This window comes from Elaeis guineensis, chromosome 3, assembly GCF_000442705.2.
Source record: "Elaeis guineensis isolate ETL-2024a chromosome 3, EG11, whole genome shotgun sequence".
Taxonomy (NCBI): domain Eukaryota; kingdom Viridiplantae; phylum Streptophyta; class Magnoliopsida; order Arecales; family Arecaceae; genus Elaeis; species Elaeis guineensis.
The window spans coordinates 107,381,580-107,405,005 of record NC_025995.2 but is presented as its reverse complement, the minus strand read 5'-3'; the positions used below and the strand labels follow the sequence as shown (position 1 = coordinate 107,405,005).

General features: G+C 37.9%; 2 protein-coding genes across 8 annotated transcripts in view; one reads left to right on the top strand and one right to left on the bottom strand.

Annotated features, from left to right (window-relative positions):
- Window positions 1-2,581, top strand: part of LOC105041106 (uncharacterized) — a 29,203-nt gene extending 26,622 nt beyond the window's left edge. For 4 of the 5 annotated variants that reach the window (XM_073254288.1, XM_073254287.1, XM_010917916.4 and 1 more), the window contains 3 exons: window positions 247-264; window positions 799-864; window positions 2,086-2,581. In XM_073254288.1, the coding sequence (XP_073110389.1) occupies window positions 247-264; window positions 799-864; window positions 2,086-2,271 (270 nt within the window). In that variant the 3' untranslated portion in view covers window positions 2,272-2,581. The remainder of the gene's footprint in view (window positions 1-246; window positions 265-798; window positions 865-2,085) is intronic. The other variant, XM_010917914.4, reaches the window with a different exon arrangement.
- Window positions 2,582-3,670: 1,089 nt separating this feature from the next.
- On the bottom strand, window positions 3,671-22,141 carry LOC105041107 (nuclear pore complex protein NUP155). 3 transcript variants are annotated; one of them, XM_010917918.4, is made up of 13 exons: window positions 21,755-22,137; window positions 20,059-20,228; window positions 19,500-19,626; window positions 17,290-17,552; window positions 15,532-17,188; window positions 15,244-15,456; window positions 14,596-14,843; window positions 14,060-14,483; window positions 13,113-13,315; window positions 12,622-12,976; window positions 9,339-9,557; window positions 8,740-9,068; window positions 3,671-4,102 (listed from the first exon to the last, which is right to left on the bottom strand). In XM_010917918.4, exons 1-13 carry the CDS (start codon window positions 21,911-21,913, stop codon window positions 3,985-3,987), a joined length of 4,485 nt encoding a protein of 1,494 aa, XP_010916220.1. In that variant the 5' UTR covers window positions 21,914-22,137; the 3' UTR covers window positions 3,671-3,984. The 3 variants fall into 3 exon arrangements, with proteins under 3 accessions (XP_010916220.1, XP_073110385.1, XP_073110386.1); XM_073254284.1 differs by lacking the exons at window positions 20,059-20,228; window positions 21,755-22,137 and adding an exon at window positions 18,127-18,199 and having other exon boundaries at window positions 19,500-19,615; XM_073254285.1 differs by lacking the exons at window positions 3,671-4,102; window positions 8,740-9,068; window positions 9,339-9,557 and adding an exon at window positions 10,367-10,495 and having other exon boundaries at window positions 21,755-22,141.
- Between the last annotated feature and the right edge of the window lie 1,285 nt (window positions 22,142-23,426).

Sequence of the window (23,426 nt, the reverse complement as noted above, 5' to 3'; positions counted from 1 at the left end):
GCTGAAAATAGTTCTAAATCATTTTTCTCAGTTCTGTGTATAATAGATGCCATTGCTGTAACCTGTTGCAACATAGACAAGATTGTAAATGCAGCAAACTTTGGAACTGCAAGATGGTTATTTGAGTAAAGAGTTGTCTAGGGTTAGGTCAATTGTTAAGATTTTATATGAATTGTTTGTATCTTGTAACATGTTTATTAACATGAGAGGAATTTTGATTGAACTTTATTGCTTTTCTTTTTTCAGTTTCCAGAAGATATTCAGGTTAGTCTTGTATACTTCTACATCAGATGTAAATGGGTTAGAAAAATCATTAAAATAAATTGTTTCTCCTTTCAATGCATGCAAACCCTATCACACTTGTGACCAGCTAGTTTCCACATAGAATGCTTTGAAATCTGTACCCAAGTTTCATGTTCAATATGATGCAGATATCAATGTGTATCAAACTTAACACATCAAAATTTGCACTGGGATTTCTTACATTGGTCGTGGGGTTGTCTGCTGCCACAATTCAGTTACTCTGCTTATATGCTAGCCAAGTTGTATGAATGGTAGCTATTGACATCAGCCGTGAGTTATATTTTTATAATTTCTGTAAAAACCGTTCATATATTTTGTAAGCCATCAATCTTTTTAGTGATCTATGTGTTATTGATTAGTCATAGTGGGTACATTTGTATGTTTCCTTTTCTACTTCCAATCCTCATCATGTTTTAGTTTGCCTTCCTTTCAGAACCTTGGTCTGGTATTTTTTTTATTTTTAACTGAATCAGTGGTTGTACGGTCTAAACTCAGGAGGCATGTGAATTTCCATCAGAGGCTGAACTTGCTCTTCGTGAGTGTGTTTCAATTTTCAAAGAGGTACTTCTTCTCCATTCTTTTTTTTTTTTTTTAAAGCTTTTGCCTTTGTGAAGACCTTTCTGCAGCTTTATTTAAGCACGTTTCTAAGGATTTGAAGTCAGCCTGTCATGTTACTTTTTTTTTATTATTATTATTATGATAAAGTTAAGAAGTTTAGAAGAGTTTTTTTGCTCTGATTAAGTTGGCCGAAAGTAGGCCCAACACTACTAAAACTTTAGAGAAAACCTATGCGGGGATTTCTATTGCTATTACCTTGAATGGGGTTTTTTTCTTTCCTAAAAGATGGTGGCCCAAGTTATGGAGGCAAAGGATGCCTTTACTGTTCCCCTTTGCTAGTCAGCTTTAATGAGTATTGCCTAAGTACTCTATGCTCTCTGTAGAAGCAAATATTACTGCCTTGTTTGTAATGTAGATACAGTAAGGTAGTGGAAGGAGCAACTATAACCCTCATGCTCCTGGAGAAGGCATGTTTCTTCCAAGATTGACTTATTGAGTGCATTGGATCATGGTGCTTAGGATACTCCTGCACTAAGTGAACCAGTGGTGTATATGCCTTCAGTAAGAACCAATGGCAAAGTACAGTTCACAAAGCTGATCCCCAATAAGTGGGATAAGGCATGTGGTTGTACATATCATGTGTTGTTAACTGTTGATTTAGGTGAGTTGGTACCTCATAAAATGGTCTAGTCACCGACAATGTAGGCCAAAAATCTGCATCAAGGGTTGATAATTGTGTAGAGAAGTTAGGCGATATTAACTAAGAAGATCTAAACAAAAATAGCAAGAGATTATTTAGGGACATCTGTGTCAGGGGAACCACATTTTGGTGGGAACCCATGGCAGTTCTAGATATGTAGAGCTGCCCTTAAATCGATTACGTGGGACTTCTTGTTTCTTTTATTTAATTGAAGTGCTTGATTTGTTTATAGTAGTTTTCATGTTCCTATTCGCAAAAATGTTTCCCTGGAATATCTTGACCAACCGCTTTTTGGAATCTAAAAGGAGAACAACCTCATGTCTAATTTGTGTATCTTGAACAATCTGTTCAGCTTGTAATGTGTCTTTTCAGCATGTCTTCTCCGCCTTGATTCAATGATGTGCTGTTGTTTATGATAAAGAGAAGCTTCCTTTTTCTTCGTTATAAGATACCATGCTGTTGATATTACTAACAGATCACAAGTCCTTTATTTTCATCTTTCTTCTATTGGGCTCTTTGTGCAGCCTCATACCCGGAGGATGTTGCTGAATGCTTCAGATGTCACGGCAGAATACCTTTCATGCTTGAAGCATCTCACGAGTCTCCTTGGTGAAAGTACAGATGAGTCGAAGCTAAGAGTGCTACAAGAGCTGAAATATGAACTCCAGCATATAGAAGCCGAGCTCACACCAAGGAGGCAAAGAAACTAATGCATTTTACTGATCTGACTTGTCAGGATCTTTTCAGAGCATTGTTCGTTATCCTTATACTTCCTTCCTGGAAATGTAAATTTTGTATACTCTTAATCCACTTTAAATCTTTTTTTTTTGAGGTACCATGCAAATAAGCCAGCTTAGTGGTCGCCCATCAAATTTAAAAGTAGGCATTCTCTGAAAACTTTATCCATCATCTGGCTGAGGACATTTTTCTGTAACATGCTACGTCGTTTGCTTTGATCTTGTTTTCCTTGGGTTTGTTGCTTTAAATTAATAACCAGATAGCCGCTTGCTTTCTGTCCAACCTGTTTTCTATCCAATCACTGCGAGTTGAATATTTATGGTGCTTATGAAATTACAATGTATTGCCACTGACCACCCGCACATTCGCTGCCCGGTTGTCTAATGTGGTAGTCAGGGATTGGTGCTGTACACGAGGGTTGAGTAGCTCATATATTATTCTGTCAATTACAAACAAACTTGTAGAACTGGTGAACCGAACAGCACTGTGGCTGTGATTTCTAGCATATTTCTATGCATATCAACCATTTCAGCACTTCAAAATCAGACTATGCTTTGGTGGGGATATTGATGATGATTCATATCGATTTCAAGTAGGTAGGAGTCTTACGCCTGCCTGAGTATTGCACTTAATATCTCTCTATTTTTTTATTTTTCTCTCTTTATTTATCAGATAAACGAAAGCTGGACTTTATTTCTATCGTATAAATAATTGAGTTGGGAACGCCTATTTTTTTTCTTTTATTTTTTTATTTGTTTCCGAGTAACTCGGTGGTTTAGGGGGCATTGGAAGACTGGTTCTATCATGAGGCCTTGCAATTTCTCACAAGAATCCCTTTGATATCCAGTGGTGAAGATGAGATGTAAGGTACATTGCACATATGCTCTATTTTATAGATCTAAATTCATCCTGATCCCTACTCGAAACCAAATCAACCATGAATGGAACATCTCAAGAAAATTGATGAAAAAGTATGATGATGATAACAGCTTGCATCATAGTTGCTCGTATGTTTTGTTATGGTTTTATCACTACAAATATAAATGATGATGACAGTAATTCAACCGAGTGTGGAACATCGCGAGTGAAAAGATGATTGAAGGCAGCCGGTATGCTCTGTTTTTGGAGTTCACTATATTAACCTTATCCTTCCGCAAACCAAATCAACGAGGAATAATCTCTAAAAACAAATTCAGCCAAGAACATCTCTAGAATCGACCTGACCTTATCCCTTCTGAAAACCAAATCAACCAAGAGAATCTCTCTCAAAAAAGTAAATCAACCAGCAATAGAACATCTCTAGAAGAAAAGGGGATGAACACAAGGAACATCATCGTGATGATGATGATTCAACAAAAAATGGAGCATCTCTAGGAAAAAGAAAGCCGATGCTGATAATGATTTTTATCTTTTTTGAAAAAGGCACCATCATGCACAGGCAAACTGCTTCTGTCTAATCTGTTTGTGGCATCATAACCAAACAGAAGTATAGAATAATGCCTGTTTGCTTATCTTGGTGGAAGGCGTAGGAAGCTGAACCACATCACACATGGAAAAATGCCGTTGCTGAATTCCTGACCTACTATCCTCTCCACACATTGATAACAAACAAATTTTGATTCTTGGATGAATACACGCACTGACATGATTTACACAATTAAGTTCCACAAATAAAGATAAGGGCATCAAAATAGCTGAAAAGAGGAAGGCGTCATCAGCTTTTCTTCAAGTTCTCGGAAACCTCGGTAAACAGGCTCAGTTTGATTTTGCGGGAGGGCCAGACATCGCACCTCAGTCATATACCTGTCATTGCAAATCAACATGAGTTGTGATCATGAAAACAACCCTTGAAAATGGAGAGAGGATTCCACTATGGAAGGAAATTAAAAAAGGCAAGCACCTATGGGTGAGTCCTTAATAATCCATTTACAGTTTTTAGCTAAAAGTCAACATTAAAGCATACACCAACAAGCTGGCTTATTTAAGAAGCCCCATTCTAGAGGGCATGTCCGAGCAAGCACCACTTAACATGCATTATGCAGTTTAAGAACTAGTGAACCACCCATTCCAGGGTCTTTGGATTTCCTTGTGGGTAAAACATCTTCCCATTTAAGGCCTCTTTTAAGAGTGTCCATCACAAAAGTGACAAAATATCTCAAATTAATGTTTCTAAGAGAGAGGGTTTTCAATCTAAGACATGCCAATAATTCAAGATTTCATGTTCGAAGTGTACACACAGCAGAAATTTCACTTATGTGGAACCAGAATCAGGATTCTGTTGAAGATGATTCAAGCAATTCAATGTTATTTGGATTTGGTATATGAATATACAATAATGAACAAAAATGTTTTATACAGTAATAAAAGTATAGTATAATCAGCAGAGTATTAGCCTCTAACTTCAAAACTAGAATGGGATGGTGCAGAAACATCACAGAGCATAAGAAATATGGTAATTCCTATATCTAAAGAAAGTGGATTCACGGGTTGATTTGTTTGAAAAAATGTTTTGCAACTATTAAGATTTTCTTAACTACTAAATTGTATAACATATATAGCATCCTTGTGCTAGGTAAGTTGTTAAGAAATGAACCGACCAGTTCAAGTTCGAATGGGTGATTCACACAGGTTCATGCTTGAAACAGCTGATTCAAGTTCCACCAAAGGTTGACTAGGTGAAAACAAGATCGTGCATAAAATGGGTGCAGCTTAGGACACACCACCACAAATCAGAGCAAATCAGGGAAATCAGACCTATTTTTTAGAATATGGTAAAGAATAACCATGCAAATTTATTACAATTATCTGATTAAATATTTTCAACTTGATGGTCAATGATCAAAACATACAGGGAAAAATAAAAGTTAGTTGCTTTTAATTCATTAGATGTCTCTAGGAACATGCATTCACACTTTCGTGTTTAGACAAAACATGTTATGATGAAAAACAAATAGCATTGTGTTTTAGGCGATCAGAGCAAGCAGTTCAAGCAACCAACAAGAGCATAGATGAAACAGTAAAGAACCTCCTCTGTTTAGGTTTGGATCTTTTCAAGATGCTACATAGCCAAGGGATTTGTGATGCACATGGCATAGAAGCACAGAGCTACTCTGTGTTTTCCTACTACCCGAAAATTGCATAGCCTTGCGACCCAGGAATGCCAGGGGAGTGAGAAGTCTGTATGTACTCAAAACCGATGTATCAAAAAGAAGAAATAGCTACCTAAACCGGGGATGAAAATGAACTTGATAGCCTGATAATGCAGTCTGAATCAGACTAATTTTTTAACATTTGCATGTAATGAATGGCACCCTATAGAATACTTGTATGCATGTGAATATCACAAAAAGAAAAAGGGAGAAAATCTGTGGACCTTGTTTAGCATGTACAAGTCTGAAACACTATTTTGAAATGCGGTCACTGGCTCAGGTAGTTCCTCTATTGGCCCGTGTAAAGACTGATACCCAGGCAGCCCTCATATGCAAGCTGGGTGCCTTGCTGGTGCCTAAGCAGGCTGCCTAGGCTTACATAACAACAACCAGGTTTGGACTATCCTTTGGAGTGAGTCAAATGTTAAGTAGGGTGGATCAAGATGTCAAGCAGGCAAACTATAATCCCTTTGTACATCTTGTTTGTGTGCAAACATTAAAGGTTTGGCTAATTTTTTCAGTTATTAATAATGACTATGTATTGATTATTCATCATTTACTTGAATTATAATTATACTTCATTTTTTTTAAAAAAATCAGTTAATATCATAATAGGATCAGTGGGAAAAGTTTTAGTTTGATATTTTGACACATCAAGTTACACTTGTATAAATGTACATTCTAATCTATTCATAGCTTTCAAGAATATGACAATGAATGCTCTTCAATTTCTTGATCTTTTAATTACAAGGGCACATGTATCCACCAAACTCCCATCCTTCTGCCTAAGAATTACGCAGCCCCATGACTGCCTGAATAGCACAACCATTTCTGCAAACACCAATTAAACCCAAAAAACTAAAAATGAGAATATAGCATCCAACTGTTCCCCTTTCCCTATCCAACCTTCAGCACTCCCAAGCAACAGAACCCACTAACTACCCATCCCATCTCACTGCTAACCCTGCATATCCTTTACGTCTCACAAACTCCCTTTTTTCAGGGTAAGCCCCCTTCCCAGTCCTCCACTCCATTTGCTCTTTACGTAATCAGACCAACCACTAGCTCTCCACTAAATCTACCCAAGCCCTTCCCACTGCCACAAATTCCTCACACCTCACACTTCATCATTCACCTCTTAAGGACAATATGGTTGCAACCACATATGTACTCCAGATTGAACACATGGTTATGATTTTTTAGACACCCTCTCCGTTGCCACTCAGCGACTCAAGCACAACAATCATAACCAACAATCCCAGGGCTGGGCTGTGCCTCATTCCCTTCTGACACTCTTCAAGCATTACTTGAAACCCTGCCGAAGGATGGAAACAAGCAGAGCATAAGCAAGCTCCACTCTGCCCAACTTGGCTCGAAAATATTCAGAGTCGGCTCAAGCTCAGATCAAAGCTTGAGCTGACCTAAGAAAGTTAAACCTAAGCTTGACCTGCACATCATCAAATTTCAGCTCCATGGTGTCTATGGAATGGCGAAGTGAAAGAGAGAGGCAAAGAGGGGCAGGAGATCTCTTGTTAGGAATGATGAGATCCTGCGGCACTAGAATGATGAAAGAGCCTTGCCCAACAGGAAGAAGGTTAAGAAGTGGAGGGAGATCTGATAGTGGATGATATAGAGATGGAGAGGGAGATCTGACAAAGGCATCATCAATAATCCATGGCAATTGTGAGAGGTGATGCCAGGGAGGCGGCTATGGAAGAGGGGTAGTTCCTCGAGATGTCTTGGTGACAGGATGAGGGATAGGATTGGAGGTGGAGGCAGATGCTGACATGGAAAGAGAGCAATTATGGTTTTTATGAGTTATGTCTCATGCAAGGCCAATAGATCTAGCCACTGGACTATCATATTCAAATAAAACATCTATCAAACAAATGATAAATATAGATATATTTATTAACATTATTTACTTAAAATGTTATATTTAATTCTAAATAAATATTACATATATTAATTGTAATCATCTTACAATCATCTAGCTTTCTCCCAATATTTGAGGTCAACATATTACATATATTAATATAAAAATAACTTCGAGCTAATGCGAGCAAAATTCGAACGAGCTAGGTCCACCTGCAGCTCAGCTCATTCACTAAGCAAACCGAGCTTGAGCCGATTTTTTAAGCCCAACATGAGCTAGCTCACAAGCAGCTTGTTCATTTGCCATCTCAAACCCTACCATGATCATCATCACCCCAATCTTGAGCTCCACCCCCTTCCCCTGTAGCCTCACTGGCCACTTCTTAGAGACCTGCCATGGGCATGGTCACTTCCTACCTTAACCTATTCAATTAATATCACTACAACTCAAAACACATCCTCAAACCCTAATCCTTCCCTCCAAAGTTCACTATCCCGGTACCGGACTTTGTGTTGGTACTGTCCTATTACAATGCTGGTATATGGTATGGCACAAGATGACAATGCATACCAAGGGTTGATACGGTATGAGACTACATACCGGTTCCATATTAATACCGTACTGTATGCCCGACACAGTACGATACAGACTAGAATGGCAAACCTTACTTGTCACTATCAATCACCAAAATATTCCCCCACCTAGCAACCACGATGTGCTACCGAATAATTGTCCACCCCCACCCTTTACCCTTGCCTAGTCCTAGTCCCAGTCCCTAACTTGAACCCAACCCAAAAATAGAACCAATATTTACTAGGATATGGATCCTATTCAAATTCTTTCTGGCTTATCAATTCAAACCAAATCCAAGTCCTATAAAGTACTTCCTATCCATAGAAGCCCCACTAAAATCTCAACGCTTACCATTCCTAAATATAATAAATAAAAGCCAGAAATAGGCAACAAAAACAGCTCATTTTTAGGGAAAATATGAATCTTTCTAAAAGAAGAGTTGGATTAGGGAAGTTCAGGTAAACAAGAAACAATAAAATATCATTTAAACATGAATGCAATCACAACTCCAACTGCCTGATGTTGAGTTGCGTTGTTTGCTACATACATTTATTAACATTTCAGCTCGTGTTCCAACCAAAAATAAAGGTGAAGAATTAAAATTAAAACATAATTTAAGAGATAAATGAATTGTCCTAGTTCATGAAGACAGAGAAATAGCTATTACAAAATGTATAAGATATTTCATTAGAAAAGAAAATATGGGACCCCTACAAGATACGCAAGAATTCAATTTAAAGACTGAAAAATCATAAATTCATTATCCTTGAAAGATGGGTTCCTTGGTCTGCAGCATGAATTAGGCACAAACATGTGTATGATAACAGAAGGAAGAAACTAACCTATTTGCCAAACTAGTGATTTTGTCCCGAATTCCTTGTTTTACAACTGTGGTGTGCTCTAGGGACAATGCTCCCCCAAAAATTAAGGAAGCCCCAGTTGTTGTAGTTCCCATATTATGTGCAAGCACAGACATAGCCCACTCTCGAAGAATCACAAGGACTGATCGTAGAAGACGCAGTCTCAGATTTAGTGAAGGTAGTATTGCTCCATTTGATAACAATTGGTCATAAATGCTCAATACAGGCTCAGGTGCACCTCTACAGGCTGCAAGAAGAGCTCTTGCAACATCCTCATCTCCAACTAATTCAACTCCTGAAGTCAAACGTTCCTGCCAAAGGCAATTGTTTAATAACCACATCCAAATATGCAGAAGCAGGAAAAGGTCTCTGTAGTGCTATTCCATGCATCTTCTAATATTAGTTTCAATCTAATAGCACCACCACATGCACAACACACAAGCAGCAAAGGACAAGTCTCAGTGGTACTAGTCCATGCGTCACGATGTCAATCTAATAACACCATCACATGCACTAAAAACAATCAGCCAAAACACAAGATACAAAATCATAGTCAAGATGGAAGCATAGACAATTTTTACCAGAGCAGCCTTCTCAAGGTGAAGACATAATGTATCTAGTGGTAAGCAAGCTCCATCTCCAGGATAAAGATTTGACCCCACCCTCTTGAGCACAGAACATGCTTCTGCAACCCCACCTCTTGAAAGGGCTTGATCGAGAAGCCTAGCCCAGGTTTCCCGAACAATCTTGCTATCAGCATCTCCAGAATAGTTTGCAAAGTTGAGCATTTCCAAGCATATCTGAGCAGAAAAAATCATGTGAGGCAGCTTACAACATTAATGTGAAGAAGAGAGAAGGGTGGGGTTCGGGGAACATTTAAGACAACAAAGATGAAATGTTTGGGCACCAGAATAACATAAAGAAGTGCCTAATGTCACAAAATAGTCAGAAAAAGTTCTCCATATTTAACTATTAAACACAAGACAGCACGTAAAGTATTATAACTTAATGAAATTCTTATAATTCACAATAAGTTTATGTTCTTATTGAATGTAAAAATATTATTCAGATATAGGTACAAAAAATTAATTTTTCTCATGACAAGTGGAAAGGAGGTCAAAGTCCAAACTATAAGTAAAAACAATGAATCAACTAGAGGATCTGAATCCAAGGTTCTATGTCCCAGAGGGACGGGGGGTATCCCAGCTGTCCTGGCCCGTTCCTATGAGAAAACGGGACTGAGAAGGGGTTGGGACTCCGAAACCTTTCCATGTAGAGAAAGAAGAAAGAGGATAGAAAGGAAGATGAAAAAAAGGGAAAAAGTGAAATGAAAGAAAGAAAGGAAGGGAGAAGAAAAAAGAAAGAAAGAAAGAAAAGAAGGGAGAAAGAAAAGAGAAAGAAGAAAAGAAGGGAGAAAGAAAAGAGAAAGAAGAAAAAAAAAAGAAACAACAGAAAGAAACGAAGGGATAAGAGAGAAAAAAAAGGAAAGAAAGGAAGGTAGAAGAAAAAGAAAAAAAAGAAGGAAAGGAGAAAAAAGGAAAGAAAGGAAGGTAGAAGAAAAAGAAAAAAAAGAAGGAAAGGAGAAAAAAGAAAGAAAGAAAAAAAAGGAGGGAGGGAAATGGAGGATACCTATCGAGATGCATGATCAAAACGACTATTGGGACAAGACAGGATAGCGGAGAGTCCTGTTCCATGAAGATACCAAGACACCTCCGTCCCATGGGATTTAAAACCTTGTCTGAAACATTAAAATGCTGACTCTATAAGTAAAAGTTAAGTAGATTAGAAAAATTTTAAGGTGCACTATACAGTATGCCTAGTTCACAATCTAAAATCAGATCCCACAATTTGAATAGCATTGAATCAACTGTCAACAAAGCAAGTTCATTCCTTAACATGCAGGCCATAATCTGATGTCTTGTTTCCAACAGGATCACAAAAGACAGATTACCCCATCAGCATCACTTTTTGTAGTAAATTGAAGGCATGGGTGGAAAGGGAAGCTACATTAGACGTTTTGCTTCATCCATTGGGTTGTCTGTATCTTTACCGGTTTAGGTATAACCTTTTTAGAGGAGATTATTATTGTCATTGGAAAGTCATTAAACTATTCAACAATTCCCAAGGCATCTTGAAGCACTTAGATTGATCATATTGTATTAGTATAAGGTTAAACTTTCACTCGTAGGAAAAAAAAATATGCCCTTTCGAGAATATTTGATTGTGCTGATACTTCTCAACTATGTTCCACACAAGAAAATTCAAAACGCGCTATGCAGGAGGCTTAAATATCGTAGAGAGAGCAATCCTATGATTCAACATCCAGCACTCTGCATCTGCCATCATGATTGTACATAAGATAAGAAGTAGATATCTTTGCCTTGAGTATCAAAAATTTGAAAATACCAGAACGACAACTGTTAATAAGATCCAAGAGTCTTCTACCAAAAACTGTCACTAATATTATAAAGCAAAATGTAATTACTTTGATTTCAATCTTAGCCTTTAATTTACGATGTTCATGATGCATCCAATCAGTTTGCAAGATAGAATGATGTTGATGGTACACATCTATGAAGATTTTGTACAGACTATAAGCTAGCAAAGAGGTACAATGGATGATCCAAAACCCATATCCAAATTAAACCTTGACCAAGGTACATACTAGCCAGTAGCAACATTAAAGAGGTGCAGTGCAAGAAGGTCATCATGGGAACTACTTGCATTCTGAGATGCAAGAAGCCATATGGATTACATTTACCCTTTCAACCTATCAAACACAAATTGCAACCTAACTTTTGTAATGAAATTAAATAAGCATAAATACTAATTAAAGCAAATAGCAATACTCATATATGAATAATACTAACAAACAAATGTAATAGAGATTACAAACATGAACACACAAACACGGAAATTAAATTGGAGTTCATGTGTGCGAACCTCCAAGCATGTGTTCGTATAATGCATGTGCCTGCGTGAGAATATCCATGTTTCAGCATGTAAGCATGCAAATAAATACAGTATGACCTTGGACTGACAGCTTATCATATCATGCTTTGCAAGAAAGGCAAGAGTTGTTCATAGTTCATAACACCGAGGAAGTGATGCAATATGGTGTTTCATAAACAAAAACGTCTTGTATCTTTTTACCAAGGCAAATAGTTACATTGAGTTATTTTGAAATTCAGCTATTCTAATGACACCATAACTGTAACACATCTTTGCCCTAGACTGATTATAATTGTAGACAAGCATTAGCATACAAGGACTGCAACCCCCAACAATAACTGTTGTGCATGCACATTTATACCCTCCTAATAGGTCTGTGTGTATGATTTCGTTTAGACTGAATGTGTTCTAGCAAAATTAAAATCTGGGTCTAAAATATTTTCTCTGCAGTCTGCACAGTGTATAGGTTCTCTTAGGTCTCTGAAATATAGGGGCATGTCATACACAGGTCTGTGCTGCTATTAGCAGTTCGATAAGTGAACTTCAGTTGAAAATGTTCCAGTTCAAGGCAGTCCAAAACTTTCAAGGCAACGTGGAAAGTGATTTTTAGATTTGCATTGAATGTATGGTGATATGGGATATCAAACTTCAAAGAAAATATCCCCATTCAGGAATCAAGAACTGACTCAAATTCCATGCAAAGCAAATGTGAAGTGCACACATATGGACACCAATAGCAGATATGAGACAAATTGCATGAATTGTGGTATGAAACATTCTTTTCTACAGCACTTTTTGGATATAGCTTAAAGCATCAGTGACAATGATCTCCATAAAATAAAATGGTATCCTTATGCAATAGTTGAAATGAAAATGGCAGAATAACAAAATCTCCAAATTGAAAACGCAGACCTCCCAAAGCTGAAATGGAACAGCATATTCATTGTATAGCTGAGTGATGCTCTTCAGGTCCAGCGCCAACTCTTTTGCCTTGTCTTTAGCTGACTTTAAAATTTCAGCATCATCTGCCTGGTTACTTTGCAGAGAGGGGTCATTTGAAAGTGCTTCATTACTGCCCATTAAGTTTTCCGACCTTGATGCTATCAACTCTAGCTCCTCTTTTATTTTCATTTGGAACTGAAGAACTGTAAGTTTTGCTTCAAGCATATCCAACAAACCATCGTCGACAGTATTTCTGGTTGAGCCAACAGGACCAACACCAGTCGCACTTTTAGCCTGCAGAACTGCATTGCTAAGATATTGACGCCTGGCTTCACCAAGAAAGCATGTGTTATAACTGCTCGTAGATCATCCATTTAGGCTAAAAATGGAGTATTATAAGTTCAGGAATCATCTTAAAACCTTGAAGAGAACAAAACAAGCGGAAATCATTGTTCACATACCTCTGCTCCAAGGTAGGAGCATCTTCTGCATCAGTGCATTGCCTTTCTGCCAATCTATATAGCACATGGGCAGCAAGGAAATGCTGCCGCTTTGACACATAATACTTGGCTAGAAGGTCAAGATACTTAGCATGACTAGAAGGAATAGGTGAATCAAAATCGCCTATCGGAGTAGTTGATGTTACTGCAGCAACAGCCCGGACCTAAACAAAAATGAAATAAGAAATAAACACAACACAAATGTAAGCAAGCAGACACGGCTGCACAGGCAAATATATTTCAATTTAATAAAGTGCCAATAGAATGCTTTCTTTGATTAAAAACCCGAAATATCTAAGCCACCATCTCTTAGCAAAAATCTCCACCATTATGATTAACCTTTCCACTAGCAGGAATTTGTCAGTGTCTCACATTTTTCAGTTTAAGCAAGTACTCCCATTATTCCAACTAATGGATCTATAGAAAGAGAAGCTCTAAGCATATAACAAGCTCAAACTGCTGTTCGAACAAATTTCCCTAAAAATTGAAGAATTTTAAATATGTGAAATACAGATTCAAAAGAAACCTGTAAAGGCACCTAATTCATATAGTGAAATCTCTAGGTCCATGATCAACCTTGAAGGGCAGGGGAATAGCAAAGTTAAGTCATATTAGGGAAAGTGTAAAAGTCTATTGTAGTTCAACATCCATTAGAACAAATACGTATTCAAGGTGCTCTCAGATGTATTATTTAGTCTATAAGTTTGTGCATCGAGTACCTACATAAAATTTTGCGTGGTTTTCATAAAGTCTTATAGGTTGTGAACCATCTGGCCTTATGTCTTATCTGACTTGCACTGACTTTGATAGTTTCCCAAGTTTCAAATTTATATTTGTGCATACATAATTGGAATAAACAAATCTAGCAAAAAGCCTTCAGAAGTCATGGAACTTCAAGCAGAACCAACCTCTTGCAGTGGCTTACGGCCAGCACTCTGCAGAAAGGACACCAAATCTGAACCTCCATACTCCAATAATTCATTTTCAAGTCCGAGTTCAATCATTGTCCTGTATAAATGCTCATGAAAGGCCGTGTCCGGCCACTGGACGCTTAGCTGAATAATTTGTCTTATGTATCTATCCCGAGAAGCCTGATCAAGGACAGATCCTGTACCAGGAAGTCTGACAGAATTGCCAAACTCCCTCTGCAGCCCATTTTGTCCAACACCCTTCAAAGAACGAAGGGCATTCATAATTATTTCATAGCACTGTTCACGTTCGGCAAGGGCACTATCATGGGTTCTCGGATCAATTCTGCCATCAACTACAAGGCCCCTGGAGTAAAGTGCTTGAGCCTTTTGCAGAGGTAATCGTACCACAGCCTCATAAAACCTGCAGTATGCAAAGAGCCACTGTTAGTTTTTTAATGCTACTCTTCAGAAAGGAGAAATAAGATCATTAGATCCTATCAGAGATTTTATAATATCCACAAGAGAACATTAACCTTAAGTCTTCAAATCGTTTGCATATAGCGCTCAAATCTGCAGACTCTGGAATTTTAGTTAAGAGGTTGTAAGCATCTCTAGCAAGATTTTCCCTCTCATCCGCTTTCATAGTGACAGCAGCTCTCTCAAGACACTCTACTGCTAGGAAATATTTGTAATCAGACTCGTTGAAGTAACTTGGGCAACCCTCCCTTAGTTTCATACTGATCTCCTCAACTGTGCCTCTGCCATCCGGACCAATGTAGTACTGGAACAATCAAAACGTCATAACAAAATTAGCTCAAATAATAACATCCAAAAGTAAGCATAGTCCCAAGGTTTTCAATACCAGTATTGGCACTTGCACCAGTACCCAACTAGTATTGTGTTGGCATGGTCCAGTTCCTGGTACCAATACTAGATATCAGGGGCTTACCAAGTACCGGTTCCCTCTATGGTACAAGCTGGTATGCCCAGTACGGTCCAGTATCAAAATCCTTGACGCATACAACGACCAGTGAGGACTCAAGCAGCATCAGGCCATAAATGCCGGGAAATATAGCATGACATGCCTTTGTATACAATTATAATCTACAACAGTTGGTAAAAAGACACAACAAAATAGAATGCACATAGCATCTAGAATTCATAAGTTTAATCATATTCACCTCCATAAGCCCAGCAATAAGCCGCATGGCAAGATGATCACCCTCCTCAGAACATACCAACTGATTGAAAGTCAACTGAATCAATTTTTGGCGTAGAGCACTATCTAAACCCTGAACCAAGCGAGTAACATGATGATGGGAAATAAGTTGAAGCAAGAAAAGTGCTTCGCTAGATCTTCGGAGTAACCGCCTAAGACATTCCATTGCTCTCACCTGTATATTGTATCTCAAAGTTAGCAAACCAAATGAAAACCAAATTTATGTTGGGTCTACATAGTTCTTGCTTACCTCCATGGCAGCTAGTTCTGCTGAAGTGTAAAGAAGTCGTTGTCTTTTATTTGGTGCAAAACCATCTCCTGAGTCAGCATTTCGGGTTTGCGTCGCAAATAAATTTCTTCCTCTATTATGACTACCAGCTCCCGCATCTAAACCAGTTCCATAGAGAATAGAACCAGAATAATCACCTAGACTAGCAACATAACCATAAAGCCCTCGTCTCTTGTTTCTTCTGGACCTTAAGAATTGTTCTAAGGAGCGAATCTTGGTCTCAAGGACTTTCATTGCTGCAGCAGAGAGCCTGCAAACAACCACCCCTTCTTCAAATCGATCATCAGAGCGTAGTTCCCCTCGAACTACCATCACAGGCAGTTCCCATATAGGAAAAAGCAACCTAGATGAGCACAAACAAAGTCCTTCATGTGCACCAGAAAATACAGGTTCTGCCTCCTGAACAACCTGCCCCATGCTAAAGCCTCCAGCTGGAGTTTTGGCACTAGACAGAGCAGTTGTACCATCAAGTTGTGGCATTCCAACTATTCCTGGATCCTCAAATGTTTCAGCTGCTTTCTCAACAACAGTGTTGCTTATAAGATTTTCTTCAGCATAGACTAACTTTGCTGCCAGCATTAAACACATAGCTGCAGCCTCTCCAGCTCCAAAACGATTGAAAAAATCTTCGATCTGTTGTCTCGGTGAATTGGACTCAAATAACCTTCTCAAGATGTCCACTGGCCTGTTGAAAACTACCTCCATCAAACCCATGGAGCTAAACACAACAAACCTCCTCCTAGGTAAGATATGTTGTGTTGGCAGATCTCCTCTAGCCCAAAGTTTTCCAGAAGCCTTTTCAGATGATTCTCTCAAACCTGCAAAGGCTTCTGCATCAGAGTACAAGGATTGCACAGTGACTGCGGTATCTGGCAGTGGCAAAACATCAGCAACACAGAGCATTCGGCCTTCAACGGGCAAAGAAGATACTATTTCCCGTAACGCACGAGAGCTTCTTGCAGCCATTCCAAAGTTAGTGGAAACAGATGATTGCATACTTGAATCCCTGCTTACAATCAGAATAGACGAGATTGAGGCTGATGAATCTGAAAGTACAAGAGTTCCGGCAGAATAGAATCCTGTTTCCACCTTCAAAGACAGATCTTCAGGCTGAGTTCTACCAGCTGAAGAGACAGCACCAAAAGTAAACCCACCACCAACACCTAAGGGAGGTGAAGGCCTAGTTGCAACAACTTTTAAGCAAGATGGCCTTTGAAGAGCATTAAGTCCAGTTAAACCACCAACTGAAGAATTATTTCCACCTGATGAAGAAGTTGAAAGGTACAGTCTCCTGCCATCGGACAAAACAGCAACCATGTGTAGCCATTTTGATTCCACAGTATATAATGGTGCAATACAAACTATTGACGATTTTGCTGCCCGTGCAACTGCTCTTGATCCAGCAGATCGTCTACCCCCATACTGTGTCTCACGGGGATCAATCAAGTTTTTCTCTTCAGCAGTTTTCTTGAGTGGACCATCACCATTTACACCTAGATCAAACACTTGTAGTTTTGAGCCTTCGGTTCGTGCATAAATGATGTGCCTTTCATTATCAACAACCATTTCAACAATTGGATCAACAGCTCCAAATTTAAGGGCATTTGGCAAAACCCACCTGAACATTACAAAAGCAAAATTTATACATATAAAGTGATGCAATAATAAGTAGCAGCAGCATGTTTTCATAGTACTTAAATGTTGTACTGACATGCATACCTTGAAATAATACTGCCCAACCCTGTTGTGAGGCAAACCTTACGACAACGCTTACGCCAGCCTGAGCCACTTGTGTACTGGATTTCATAAATGTGTCCATCACGGCCAGCCAGGAAAATTTGACCTTTATCCGTACATGCAATGCATGTCATAGTGACTCCATCTGATGGTATTGTATACTCGGGTAACGGTTGTAAGGAAAGCTCAGCATATGGATCCGTTCCATCCCCACTAGCAGTGCAGCACACTCCAATGAGAATCAACTAAGACCATGCAAACAAATTAACAAACAACATCCATTAGAAGCATCATAAACAGGAAAAGATCACACATAATGTCAGAATATATGAAAGAGTTATTTCAATGCATGAAGGTTCTTAAAGAATTCAACCACAGATTTTAACCTTTATTACATCAGTTACATAGTCCTTTATTTTAAGTTTTACTGCTTTCCACAGTGTGGTGGAGAGTAGATGATCAAATCTTAAGTTTGGAGGGTGATAAGTCCATGATGTTGCAACTTAGGTAATTGACAACATCATTTGGAAATTGTGGACCCTCTAGAAGGGCCAGCAAATGGAAAAAAGATGGGACAAGGCAGAGAAAGAGATGAATAGACATCATTTCTCGCTTTGGCATCTGTATTCCCCAAGGTTCACTGCAGGTACCAGGAATTGTACCAGTACCTTACTAATATGGTATAGTGTAGCCTGCATTTCGACACAAGGTAGGGAGAAACTTTTCTCACACCCAAAGCAGTACCATCTGAATTCAGGCAGTGTAGGTTAGTACAACACAAAACCAGGTAGAACCTTGTTTACAATACCAGGACATTACCAGTACGGTATGGTATACCCGATATGGGTTGATCAGATGAACCATGGTATCCCACACTTCACCTGTTAGTTCCCTACAATACACAGGTGGACTAGCAATCAGCAAGGAAAATCTGTAGGAACAATTTTAAAAATATATTTGATTAATAAACTTAATAAATTGCAGTTATATGACCACTGGAAACTGTAATGAATGCAATGACCTTAAAAAATGTCCTTAGGGCATATCCTAAAACTTTTTCCTTGTACATACGCTGATTAAAGCTAGATGTATGGATGATTAAGATTAGAAATGTGACTTACAATGTTCTAGATGATTTTTCATTCTAAGATTGGAAATTTAACTTCTAAGGTTAAAATTTATAAAATTAATAATATATTATTCAGTGACTAGTGGAAAAAAAGTATGGGAGAAGAAACAACAAAAACAATAACAACAAGAACAACAGCAACAAAATTTTTGAAAAAAAAAAAAAGTAACCTATTCAGAAAATTCAAAAAAAAAAAATATGAGTAACTAGTGAACAATCTATAAAACCCATATCACATTGAAAATTCTAATTCAATTGTTCAAGAATAGCTCAAAGAATCATGCGACCAATACAAAAGTTGAATAATCAGGCAGAAACTGTATCTATGAAAATGAAGTACATCATCAAAAGCTCAGAATTAGCACCAGTATATGATGAAGTGGAGTGAAGTGTTGCAAGACACTTGGACCATGAGGAAAATAATACCACTCATAACCTCAAGTTCATGCCATAAAGCACCAACAGAAGAAAGAAAATGAAGGCAGATCTAGTAGTGGCGAAAAGAAATCTGAGGATACATACTATTTAAAGCATCAGCCATTGTCTAACATGGGACAAGGTGCATCGATGCATTTTACTTCATGGCATATATATATATATCACTGTTTACATATATGTATTCTATGGTCAGACCATCTTATCCGACATTACATAATATCTGGAAAACAGAATCAAGGAACACCTTATATCCCATTCATTCAATATTGAGTCCACAAAATTGACAAATAATCAGCGATGGTCATTGTATGTGGTGGATATCTTGAACATGAAAAATGGGAATATGAGGTTAATGACAAAATATGGAGGAACAGAACATAAAGGACTTGCTACATTAACTTTAGCACAACTTATGTTGAAAATCAAATCATTTCAGCACTTTATAGTGTGTTGGGTCAATATAGATATGTATTAGAAAAATTCCAGTTCAATAGAACAGTAGAACATTGATGATACTATTAATGTATTTTTACAATGCTACTTATAAATTAAATTAGGGTTGCTAACAAGAGATAAAGAATTAGTGTAGTTCAATCAAAAACAATTATAACAACACCATCCCCACCTCAACTGGAGTTGCTAGCACCAAAAGATATTGGATTGCTTCAACAAAAATTCCAGGCTTTGATTTAGCAAGGCCAACAGCACAAATTGCTTGCTCCTCCGCACTATAGTCAGGGCATTGTCCATCCCTATTCATGGAGCAAACTCTTGAAATATTAGATTCCTAGCATATAGTAAGCATCAAAGCAAAAACAATGAGCAAGAAGGACACAGCATAAGGAAAATGTTGTAGAAAAGGATCATGGAGTTTCTCAGTCTAATCTAAAACTCTTCCAAACTATATGTCAAACAGGGATAGCAGTAATGGTTACCAAAAAGGTATAGCAAAGTAATGAAAATGTAAAAGTGCAGTATTTTCTGATATTTAGTATTACTGGAACTTAATAAAACATTACTAGGACAATACTTATCAGTTTTCCTAATTGAAGTAAATGAAAACAGTGTGGAAAAGCACGTGACCTTTAAATACATGCACATGTCATTTACTCTGGACTTTAGTTTGATAGATAGAAAAAGAGAGTAATTCAAAACAAAGTTGGGCTAGTGTCCCACAACATTACCACTTATCAAAGCGCCAAAGAAACAAAGAATTGTCAACCGATGCCCAAGCTCGGCGTATCTCAGGAAAAAATCCACAAAGTGCTGTTCCTTCACCACCAGCTACATTATATCTCTCAATTAGCATAGGAGGTAACTCCCGAGTCTCCACAGCTTCAACCAAAGGAGGCCACTGCAGCATAAGCACTCGTTATTAAAGAAAGAGAAAATAAAGAAAAAGGAATATTGTTAAGAATATTGGTAGAAAAAAGTTGACAGAAATATATAGATCTACAAGAATGGTGAGCAAGGAAACTTTCGTACTCATAATATGAAATGATTGTTTTGTAATTTAAGTGATCAGATCAAGTCACACAAAAACTATTGAAACAAAAACACAAAACTAGAAATTAGAAGTTTCTAAGATAGATGAAGCAGTCAAAACTATGAATCTAAAAAACCAAGAGATAGTGATGGTGATTTAGTTTTATTATGTATGGTACATCTTGATGGAAACTCAAAATAATTAAGCTGGAGGTTGTCTTTTATAATTATGGAAGTTCCATTCTTCCTTCCAGGCTTTTGTTTTCCTGCCTTTTTCCTTTTCTGAAAGGATCAAAAAGGCATCATATAGGTTGAAACAAATAAGAAGACACTCCATGCCTTTTATTTTTTGGTAAGAGGACATTGCATACCTTTATTTCTGGCAAATTTCAAGATCAAATTCCATAAGAAACCTCAAGACAAGCAGAAGTGCCAATCAACCCAGGCAAAACTAAATTTAAGGTAAAAAAGCCAAAATCAAACAAAAGCAGCCAAAAAGCATGCAAACAAAACCAACAAGGAGGGAAGGGTTATTGCATGGAATTAGATCTCAAATCCAGACTCCATAAACTTCCAGTCTCCAACATGGCAAGTTGGCAACACCTTGAGAGCACCTCAATTATGCAAGTCGCTTGCCGGCCACAAAGCCACCAACATGCTTTAGTTACATTAATGACAACAATTCTTTTACAGAAAACTGTCCAATTATGGGATTGTCAAGAAGGATATTAACAGAAACGGTTTCACAGGTCACTGTAACTCAGTAACGATACTGGTGATAATCAAATGTATAAGCCATTTGAAATTACCTCCATAACATTGTTATTTCTCTCTTTTTGATGTTTTTTTTTTTTTATTTGTATCATCTCAACACGCGTAAGCATCAATATTTATTCACCAAAAAAAAAAAATGAACAAAAAATCTTGATGGAATTCATTAAATACCTCTTTGAGATGGGAGGGGTAGGGGTGGCTTTTCTTTTCTTGATGTTTTCCCCCAATTTTGCATCAGTTCGTCGTATGTAGGCATCAGTATTTATTTAGAAGGATCGAATTTTGAATGAAAAAAAAAAAACTTTCGAATGCACAAGATTATAGGAGGAGTAAAGGCAGCTTTTCTTTTTTTGATGGATCCCTCCAAGATTTGTATCAGTTAATTATGCGTCGGCATTAACATTTTTTGGGGCAAAAAGAACAAAGATGGAATAAAAAAAAAAAAAAACACAAGAAACGTTTAGAATGCACAAGATCGCCTCTTTTGGGATGGGAGGAGTAGACGGATTTTCTTTTCTTGATGGTCATTTTTTCCCCTCAGTTCGTAACAGTTCTCTAATATTTGTTCCAAAAGATCAAGACTTTCGCGAAAACAATAACTTTTAGAATGCACAAGATTACCTCTTTCGGATGGGAGGAGTAGGGGTGACTCGCGTACCGCGAGGCCTCAAGAGCCTCTTCCAGGTCGAGCTGCGCGGCGACGTCCTTGCCGATGCGCTCGCTCACAAGAAGGCCGGCGGAGGCCACGTCCGGGCCGATGATCTCGTCCTCCCACGCCATTTGACCTCCTATATTTCCCAAGAAAGAGAACACAAGAGGGGCGAGAGGACGAAACCCTAGAAATCGAAAAGCTACAGAATTCGGGGGCCGATCTCAGAGAAGCAAGCCCTCCGCCGGAGTAGAGAAGGGGAAAAAGACTTGGCGCCGGGATTTGACGAGAGGCGGGTAGAGGGTTTTTGTGAGCGGTTTTTTGGGTTTTGGAGGAGGGTATAGAAAAAATGTAGGGAAAAAGAAAAAAGACATGTGATCGCGATTTAAGGCCATTTTAAGCAAGATTGTTATTTGCCCTAAACCATATCTTGAAAGCATTTTTCTTTTTGAAGGGAAATAATTATAGTGATAACCAGCGCTTAAAGATTATGACCAGTAATTTGTTTTTTTTGGTAGAATTATGAGCGATAATTTGACCAGGCGTCAACATACGTAGTATGGTGATGACTAGTGTTTATTTGCCTAATCATGATTATTTTAGCAGGAAATTAAAAAGAAAATATATGGTGATGACTAGCCGTTATGATAGAAAATGACTGGTTATATGACTGTAAAGTTACAGTATTATTTAGCAAAATTATTGTTCAAAGTTATGGTATTATTTTTGGAGTGATACATCTATACATTTTTATGATTTTTAAGGCATAAAACAGATTAAATAATGATATTATTCTTGCTTAAATAAAAATAACCATTATAAATGAGAAATAGTTAAATGGTATTTTTACCCCTATGGCGTGCAAGTACAATCGTTTGTAAAGCATTTTTCTGTACTATCAACTTTACTTCCAAAATATATTTTCAATTTTTTTTTCTTTGTATAAATTTCTCTCCTTATTCGAATATAAGGTAAGGTTAGGATAAATTAAACTCTGCATGTTTACCATTTTTTTTTTTTTAATAGTCTTTACCAATGGATGGAAGAAAACTATGTCTCATTTGGATGGGCAAAATCGCAGAGAGAAAGAGAGTCAGGGAGGTAGAGAAAACATGTAAATTTTTATTGTTTAGAGAGACCGAGAAAAGTATGTTTATTTGGATGGTGGAAGAGGAGAGAGGCGGAGAAAAAAAAAAAAAAAAATTGTAAATCTATTATTTAGGGGCCAACGGTCAACGACGATGAGGAGTGGATCGCACGTGTGCTAGGCGGGGCCGGCTTTGAGCTGGAACTGGGAGAGGAGCAGCTCTTTTTGTAGCGAAGTGGGAGAGAGGGGAATCAAAGAGGTCTTAGTAGTGGGTGAGAGTGGAAGACGGAGTTTTGTCTTCTCCCTGGTTTTTCTCTCTCTTTGAAAGAGTTTCAATGGTTCGCAGTCCTCCGTTTTTTGATAAAAAGTTGGAAGACGAATGGAAAAGTTTTAGCTGTTTTCGTTACAAAGCTATCTAACTTAGTTTTTTGTTTCTGCCATCCCTCTTCCTATTGCTTGAACTTTCCCTTTCCTCTCCATCTCTAACATCCGTTCGTAGTTTAAAGTGATGTCCTGTTCTTGTCTCTAGCTTAGGAGAAGGTAGCATCCGTCAGTAG